Raw genomic sequence first — 9,458 nt, 5'->3', positions numbered from 1 at the left:
CATGCTAAAAAGATGCTTTCTGTGATTACCATCACCAAGATGCTGAAACTGCATAGCCAGACCCTGGTCCAGGCTGTCCTGTTCAGGAGAAGGTCTGGGATGAGTGGGCAGGCAGTAGGAGAGCAGGTGGTTTGCTGTCCTTCTCCTCCACACAAGGACAGGAGCCTCAGCCATCACACTGACCTTGGGGTTGCTCTCACACCTCTGTGCCTTCCTGGGTTGCGTCCTTCCTGCTCTGTTGCCTCCTGCACACCCAGATTTTGGCAAGGAAGAAAAGACATTCAACTGCAGAATGAGCAGAGGAACAGAAGAGCCCCTTCCAGATGTTTCACTCAGAGCTGGTCCCAAAAGCAGCTGACAGTGACAGCACCCCAGAGCTGACCCCAACCATCTCCTACACAGAGCCCATCCCAGGCAAACTGAATGCATGTGCTCCCATGGGAGGGCTATCCCACAGCACACCTGGGACGTGTCTCAGCAGGATCCCCGTGGTGGCAGAGATGGTGAGAAGTGTGGAGAGACCCTTGGAGGTGCTTTGGCAGCACGTCCTCAGCAGGGCATGGAGGCTTTAACCACTTGGAACTCTCATATATTTTCGAGGGGAGTTTGGATCAAGTGCTCAGGGGGAGGGGGAGCAGGGGGAGGGAGATCTGCTTGTTTCAAGCTACCACCTGGCTGATATGCTCAGTGATTTGCATGAACAGGGATGTGATTCCCACACATTTATTGGCAACAAGGCCAGTAAGAAGGCAATGCCCAGTTGGGGCCCCAGGTAAGTCAGCTGCTCTACTGGAGCAGTGCTTTGCCCAAATTAACTCAGGTTTCCCATGTGAGGCTGCCTCATGCTCACCCCACTGGGATCAGAAGATCTGAGATGCACGGACCATTTCACACTTTGCAGTTTCTTTCCCCCATCCCCAGCATTTCCAGGACTGAGGTCTTTCATATCAGGGAAGGTGCAGTGAAGAGTCCCACCATGGCCAATGAACTGCTGCAGATGCTGCACTGAAAGGCTGTTTCCACAGGCATCCAAGCAAGACTCCACATATCCTGGCCAGTATCTTTTTTCTGACCCTCTGAGTCTCTACAAGAGACCTTAACATGCGTTAACATGTACTCTTTATGTACTTTTATTTCTTCACAGGAAGAGGAAATAAAGGGCCCAAAATGCAGCTGGTTTTCCTGGGCTGCCTGGTGAGTCAGAACAGCTGGGAGCCAAGCTCAGAGCAAACCCTGCAGCATCCAAGCCCACCACACACCAGCTTCCAGGGCAGGAGCCCATCTGGATGCAAGATGCCCTGTAGGGGAGGGAGCTGGACCAGCAAGGCATGGACATGCAGCAGGAGACCTTTCTCTAGAGCCCATAAAATCACAGAGGGAAGCCTGGACATGTGTTCAAGGCCAGGTTGGACAGGGCTTGGAGCAACCTGGTCTAGTGGAAGGTGTTGGAAGAACAAGATGGTCTTTAAGGTCCCTTCCAACCCAAACCATTTCATAATTCTATGATTCTATGGTATTTCAGCTGTGGAACACTGAAATGAAAGTGTGTTTGTGCCATGGGGGATCTGACTGATGGTACCAACTCTGCAGTTCGCAGCCCTGTACACTTGGTGCTTGGAGAGCTACTGGAAGAGGAGAGAGCTTGGGAAAATGCCTCTGGGAGGCTATATGGAATTTTCTGCTTTGCAGGTGCTTTCTGAGAGGAGATGCACCCTCTCCCCATCAGGCAGCTTCCTGGGCCCCAGCTGTGGGCAGCTGCAGCACAACCACAAAATTCCCTGGCTGCAGCAGGCAAACTGGACAATGCTGGATGAGGGACAGCTGTAGGGCTGGTGGGACATGGTGCTGTCCTGGCCTCATGGCTTGGAATGTGCTGCACACAGAGGCAACAGTTGCTGGAGAGAAATCATGCTGCCACTGAGCCTGGTGGAGAATTTCAGCTGGATAAATCAGTGAAAGCAAAAGGGAAGCAGAGGGTGCCTCCCAGATCTGCAAACCACCTCTTCACTGGCCCTGGGACAGTCCCATGATGGGGAGAGTGACAAAGCCCCTTCCCAGCAGTGGGGTGAACAACAGACCTGGCACGTAGGGGGACAAGGGTTTGTTGGAAAGCTGCTGGGCCCTGCTGGCAAATGCAAAATCCCTGAGACAGAGGCTGCTAAAACTAAAGGTTGGCAACTTGTAACAGAAAATTTTCAACTTTAGGTGGCTTCTCAAGGCCTTTAGTGTTGGGTTACTGTTTAAAAGTGTTGTGTTTGTCCTGCTTCTCAGGAGAGGAGCAATGTGATTTCCAGTTGGTTTGTTAAATGATGTGCCATCTGTACCCTGAAACTCATGGGGCTGTGTCCAGACTGTCAATCCAAAGGCAGTGCTGGAGCAGTGCAATTCCCATAGCTCCTGGGGAGCTTCAAAAATACCCATGTCAGAGAGCCCAGGCCGTGTAGCCAAAATCACTTTTTCTTAGGAAAACCTCTTTTTTGTAATAGGGAACTTGGAGGTAATGAAAATGCTGGCTGGAGGAGGTAAATACCTTGCAGGGTTTGGCTGTGTTTGTACTGTGTCCACTGGGCAAGCCTGGGCTCAGAGACTGGTGATCCCAGGCTGAAACTCCAACAAGGAATATGCTAAAATTGGGCATTTGGATACATGTGGACTTGTGTTGGAGACTTCACCTTCAGGTGATTTTTTTTTTGTTACTAACAATGAAATCAATAATGTGAGGCCACACTGCAGCTTTCCAGGGCAGGGATTTGATACCACACGGCTGAGGAAGCTTTGTTACAGTGCTGCAGTGTGATGTGAGGGTGGCTGACCCATTTGGGGTGTAAAGAGTATCTCTGGAGTGATACTGTCCACAGGGTACAGCCCATCTGTACATCACCTGAACTACTCCTGGGTTTCACCTTGGAGGAAACCAGTTGTGTCCTCCTAAATGGAGTCACAGAAGAATCTCTGCCCCCAAGCAGTGTGGGCAAGGCAGCAAACTGAGCCCAGAGCAGGGAGCTGCAGGATAAACATGTCCTTCAAAACTGGGGAGCACCCTTAGTGGAAAATACACACCACCACCACTGCTGCTTTTGTCTGTAGAACTGTTTCTGGCCTGTTTGCTGATGAGAACACTGCTTGAAGAGCAGACAGTGCTGACCAGTCCACAAGTTTGCAACTCCTCCCATGTACAGCAAGGCAATGCTCCCAGGGAGTGCACTAAACCATGGAGTACACCAAGGATCCTGATGTAGGCTGTACCTGCTTGCTGACACCAGACCACTGGAACACTGTGCCAAGTTCAAGTTTATGGACTTTTATGTCTTGGGTGTTCCTTGGCCCCAACCCAAACCACCATAAAATTCCCTGACTCCAAGGCAAGTGGCTCCCTGGGCACAGCAGTGATTTGCTCCAAGGGGTGATATTCCCCAGTGCAGAAGTGGAATTTGAGGTTTTGGCAGCCTGGCTAGGAAATACCACCTTGGCTGGCAATGCCATGAGGGCAGTCTGGCTGAACTCAGGGAATGTTAAGGACTAGGATGACAATGGAGTGCCTGCAGGAGGTACAACCACAGGTGACTCCTGTCTCCAAGGGCAGACTCATGGAATCACACTAGTCTCTGGGAGACACCAGGTCCAGCCCCCTGCTCCAATGGGACTGGTTGCTCAGGGACTTCTCTGGTTGAATTTTGTCTGTGTCTGAGGACTGAGACCCTGCTGCCACTCTGAGCCCCTGTTCCAGTATTTAACTGCCTTCTTGATTAAAAATTTGTTTAATTTCTCACTAACTGCACAAAGTCTGTACAATTTTTGCAGGGGAAGGTGCTCAGTAAAACTGCCACAGCTTACTGTGCTCACCCAGCTCAGTGGTGGCGAAGTGGAGGGTCATGAATCCAAAGGAAGAGGAGGGACCAGGCACAGGGTGTGGCCATGGCCTCTGGCTTGTGTTGGGGCTATGAAGGAGGATCTCTGATAGAGCTCTGGGTCGCTCCCCTGTGCCTGGCAAAGTGGCAGGGACTGGCACTGAGGGGACTCAGCTCCTGGGGGACACTGCTGATGAGGGAGATGTGGCTGATGGGGCAGCTGTGCTTATGGGGACACGGTGCTGGCATAGGGGCTGATGGTGGGGGGCCATGGGCTGACAGGGGACACTAATGATAAGGGGGAGACACCTCTGATGGAGGGGACATGGCTCTGAGGGGACACCACCAACACAGGGACACCACTGATGGAGGGGCACGGCTGACAGGAGGAGGCAGCAGTGACGGGAGGGACAGGCCTGACAGGGGGAGACACCACTAATGAGGATGATGGGTGTGACATGGCTGACAGGGGGACACAATGACAAAGGGGACACTGCTGATAGGGGGTCACCACCGATGGGGGGGACATGGCTGACAGGGGGTCACCACTGACAGAAGGGACATGGCTGGCAGGGGGTCACCACTGGCAGGAACACACAGCTGACAGCAGGGACATGGCAGTGGGCCTGTTGTGGTGACAGGAGGTCACCACTGCTGGGGAGGACATGGCTGACAGAAGGGACACGGCTGGCAGAGGAACACCACTGCCACAGCAAAGGCAGCTGATGGGGGGGACACGGAGTTCAGGGGGCTCACGGCTCATGTGGGGTGACATGGCTGAGGGGGGGCACCACGGACACAGGGGACACCGCTGACAAGGAGGACACAGCACTTGGGGGGCTCATGGCTGTGGGTGACATGGCTGATAGGGGGGCAGCACTGACACAGGGGTGTGATAAACAAAGCCTCGAGTTTCTATCAGTTTTTGAATAAGAGTTTATTATATGGTAAAAGCAAACAGCCGGCTGGGTGACAGAAATGGTGACCAGTTTCCCAAATCTGCACGCCTACTACAGGGTACATTTAGTATTTATCTTAGCTACTTCATGCATATTAATTATATCATATACATATACATTTTACAGGTTTTTGCTAAGTATTTAATATATGGGTTTTCTTACAGCTAAAGCTAAGAGGGTTATCTCTACAACTGGTCATAATTCATGCATTCTTGGATGAACAGTTGCCTAAAAAAAACTATATTTTATTTTTAGGATAGCAGAGAGGTTTAGGGCCCTTGACCTTGTAAGGGTCTGTTTTATTTCTTTATGGGGGTGTAATTAAGTTTTACAATCCGTTTGTTTTATTTTGACGTAATCACCCATTTGTTTCACGAATCACAATTATTTATTTATCACAGGGGACAGCAACGACAAGAGGGAACACGGTGTTTGGGGGGCACACGTGGCTGCAGGGGGACACACTGCCAAGAGGGACACGGCATTTAGGGGGCTCATGGCTGTGGGGTGACCTGACTGATAGGGGGACAGCACTGACAAGAGGGACACGGTGTTTGGGGGGCACATGTGGCTGCAGTGGGACACACTGACAGAAGGGACACGGCTGGGCTGGAACAGGAACCACCAGTGCCACAGCGAAGCTGGTGGGCACACGGCTGACAGGAGGGACACGGCGTTTGGGGGGCTCAAAGCTGTGGGGTGCCATGGCTGCTGGGGGACACCACTGACACTCAAGGGTGGCTAAATTACTTTGACTAGTTGGGACAGGGTCATTTTTAGGGCTCTATGGCTGTGGGGGTTGCACTGGCACTTGACACAGTGGGAGTAGCACTGAGAGTGGAAGACCGATGCAGTGGCTCCCGGTCGTCAGGTGTTGGCCCCATCCTCTCTCCCGCAGCGTGGCTGCCCTCACGGCCGCCTCCTCGGGCGCGGGGCCTGGCGGGCGGCTCATGACCTGCCGTGCGCTGCTGGGGCGGTGGCCCCCGCGCCACCCGCCGCGCTCCCCGCCAGTGAGGGCGGGCCGTGCCCGCCGTCCGCCCCCGCTCGGCGCGGCGGAGTGGATGCCGGGCTGTGGCGGCCCGCGTCCGCAGAGCCGCGCCCCGCCATGGGTGCATGCGCCCGGCGAGGCATGGCCCGGCTCTACTCGGCCGCGGCCTCGAGCTGCTGCCCGCGGCCATGCCACGTCCCCATGCCTTGCCGCCACCTACCAGCGGCCTCTAACCTAGCGCTCCGTGGAGGAGCCGCACGGCTGAGCGGGGCGGGCGTGAGCGGGCGGGGCGGGCGGCAAAGGCGGCTCCCCGGCCCTCCCGGGCTGTGCCCGCTGGGGCTTGGGGGTGTGTGGGGGCCGCGGGGAGCCCCCCAGGGCTGAGGTGTTCCGAGGGTGCTCCTCCTGTCCGCAGAAGTGTCATCTGCCTCATCCCTCCCTGTTTTCTCTCATTCCTGTTTCCCTTCATCACTGTTTTCCTCATCCCTGTTTTCCCTCATCCCTGTCTGTTTCCCCTCATCCCCGTTTCCCTTCATCACTGTTTTCTTCATCCCTGTTTCCCCTCGTCCCCGTTTCTCCCTCACGAGCCGTGGCCTCCGCCTGCCTTTGCAGAGTTTTGGGGTGACATCGCTAAGGAGTTCTACTGGAAGAGCCCGCACACGGGACCCTTCCTGAAGTACAACTTCGACGTGACCAAGGGGAAGATCTTCGTGGAGTGGATGAAAGGGGCGACCACCAACATCTGCTACAACCTCCTGGACAGAAACGTCAATGAGAAGAAGCTCGGGGACAAAGTGGCGTTTTACTGGTGAGTTTCTGGGTTTGTTGTGGCTGGAAGGTGTGGAAATACCCGCGAAAGGGGACAAACAGGGTCAGTTTCCGCTGAGGTGAATGGGAGGCTGAGAACCTGAGAGGCTTTAACCTTTAGGTGGGTACAGCAAGTGTTTGCTTCCAGTGTCCTTGGGAAGAGCTGTGCCGTGGAGCTTCTCTGCCCTTCCTGGGATGCATTGGAGTGCCCGGCATAGCAGCGGGGAGCACCTGACTTCCAGCTCTGCCTTTGCAGTTGTACCTGCTGAGAGCTCAGAGCAGTCAGAGATGGGAGTGAGACGGGAGCTACAACTCCCTGGTGAAGGAGGTAGATGTGGACAGAGACTGGGGTGAGGAACAGCTAATGTCTGACAGCTAAAAGCTCATAAACCCCATATCTGCCGTGTTTTTGTATTGTGGGTCTGGCAAGCTTCCACTGCTGTGGCAGAAACGTTCCCCAAATACCTGAGCTTATATATTGATTCATTGTACTTAAACATGTTAGCACTGGTGCTTTCAGAAAGACTGGCTTATCTACCTTTGGGAAGAAAAGTTACTTCCAGCTCTATCTCAAGTATGTTTGTATTTTTTACCAGAGTAGTTACTAGTGTTAAAATCTATGTGAAGCCTTATTTTCATGCTGATGAAAAGTAGGTTTCACTGGCAATGCCTGAGCTCCAGAATTAACAATCCCTGCTGAACTAGCTCAGCTGGCACCTCAGCTGTGTCCCCAAACACAGCCATGCCTGGCTCTCCTGTGCATTTTGCTGTTTCCCTTGAAATGGTATTTATGCTGCATGGATATGACTGTATGTGGCAGTGCAGAAGCACAATTAAATGTACCCTCTGTTAGGGATGCACTCATTGGGATATGGGGAGTCCCTTCAGCAGAGCAGCTGGAGAAGTCTTACCGTCATTGCAATAAAAATGTCAGATTCTCTAAGTGATATGTGCAGTTGAAGGTTTCCCTTGGTGTAAAGGGCTCACACTGGAATTTCTATCCAGAGCACTCCTGCCTCAGCAGAGGAATTACATGCACTGCCTAGCAAATAATCACATTGATAAGGCACAGGTGAAATGTTGAAAGTGTTTATACTGCCCTGCCAGTTAAATACATTCTCAGCTCGCTCAGATGCAAAATGACTGTGGCTTCTGAATGAAAACTGTGTAAACTCATTCAGGTAAAGGTGTGCCAGCAAACAGAGCCATTTGGCAGCCAGTGCTGGGCTTTATGGAGGGACTGGGTACCTTCTTCTTGCACATAAATCTTTGGGTGACAGCGAGGCAGCAGCCTACAGCTTTAATTTGGGCTTGGTGAAGATTTTTCTTAGTTATTCTGGCAGCCTGGGTGTGGGTATTTATGGTGCTGAGCAGAACTTGGAGTGGATATGAGAATGGTGGGTGACTGTCAGTTGTGGTGTTTCACAGTGCTGAAAAATAAGGTGTCTCCTCCTCCTCAGCAGACAGTTTTCCCTGATTGTTTTGGGATAAACTTTCCTAGCATGGGTCTGTCACAAGTGACCTGGCACTGCTGTGTGGAGCTGGGAATGTTGTGCCAGGTGGGGATGCCGGTGGGAGGGATGGAAGAGGCACACTGGACATGACATGGGTGGTACTGACCTGCACACCTGTGGCACTGAGGACTTGAGGAAGTGGGGCTGAGGGCTGTGTCTCACAAAATTACTCCTCTCTAGGCATGTGCTTTTCTTCAAAACAAAACAATAATTAATTGCTCTCATCTTGTCCTCTGACATTTTGTGTTTAACATTCTGGAACGAGCCTGGCTCCCTAAAGCACTTGAGGTTTGTTGTGCTGTATGAAAGATGAAAAGAGAAATTAAAGCCTCTGAAAGCCAAATAGGTTTTTTTTTATTTTTGAATACCCGAGCTTCTAAGAAGTCTGTAGCCTGCTAAGTGGGAAAATGTGCTGACCTTGTACCAAGGTATGGGTGACTGCCCACCTCTGGGAGCTCTGAAAAGATACAGGACCAGAGTCTCTGCTTTCAGAGAGGAGAAATTAGGGAAGAGGTGAATAACGTTTGGAGGCATTGCTGAGTGTCTCTGGGAAGTGATGTGTGCTGACAAAACTCAGCTGCTGACTGGCTGTCTCCAGCCTCGCTGGGGTTGGAAGGAGCCAGCAGTTCATTTGAGTTTGTTATGGCCAAGCTGCTCTGGAGGTTCCTGCACCACCAGCAGTCCAGAGCTGCCCAAATTGGCTCCACTCAGGGGGTCTAATCCCAAGCCACATAGAATTGCATTTTCAGCACAAGGGGCAGTACAAGGGATTGCTTCATGCACCAGAACTTGTACATAGGTGACGTTTGCTGTCGTGGTGGTGTCCTCACGGTGCTGTTAGGAGGACTGTGTGGTTCAAAATGCCCATCCTGAGTTGCAGGAAACACTTGGATTTTAATCCCTGTGGCCTGTTTCACTCTGGTATCTCACACTGCTCACGAACGTTACAAGTATTTCTCTTTCTGCTGCTTTTGATTCCTCTTTCTCTGCTTGGTATTGCTGATGTGGCCTAAAAAAAGGAACAGAAGCTCCAGGAAATGCTTCTGATAAAGTGCTGCTCTCAAAAGTGAGATCTCTTTCACAATTGTGTGGAAAGGCTGAGGTCAGTCACAGTGGTTACTGCGGAGGTGGGTACCTGTGGTGACATCTGTGGGATTCACAGGTGAAACACGTGCTGGACAAACTGCTGGGACACTGAGGGCACTTGCAGCAGTGCTGGGGACTTTGTCATGGGTGGTTAGTTAGGGCAGGAGCACAGTATTCCTTCAGGGTGCTGTAGACATGCCCATGGCACTGGGGCAGCCCTTAGTTCTGTGCTGAAGTGTCTGTCAGTGATCTCAGCTAA

General features: G+C 52.3%; 1 protein-coding gene across 2 annotated transcripts in view; it reads left to right on the top strand.

The window, feature by feature from the left end:
* Positions 1 to 6,404: 6,404 nt before the first annotated feature.
* Positions 6,405 to 9,458, top strand: part of ACSS2 (acyl-CoA synthetase short chain family member 2) — a 30,468-nt gene continuing 27,414 nt past the window's right edge. For both annotated transcript variants that reach the window (XM_018085681.2, XM_008921110.3), the window contains exon 1: positions 6,405 to 6,600. In XM_018085681.2, coding sequence (XP_017941170.1) covers positions 6,512 to 6,600 — 89 coding nt within the window. In that variant the 5' untranslated portion in view covers positions 6,405 to 6,511. The remainder of the gene's footprint in view (positions 6,601 to 9,458) is intronic.

Source organism: Manacus vitellinus, unplaced genomic scaffold (assembly GCF_001715985.3).
Source record: "Manacus vitellinus isolate BGI_N305 unplaced genomic scaffold, ASM171598v3 scaffold_85_pilon, whole genome shotgun sequence".
NCBI lineage: Eukaryota > Metazoa > Chordata > Aves > Passeriformes > Pipridae > Manacus > Manacus vitellinus.
Note: the sequence above shows the minus strand (reverse complement) of the source record. Positions and strands in the feature narration are given on the sequence as shown.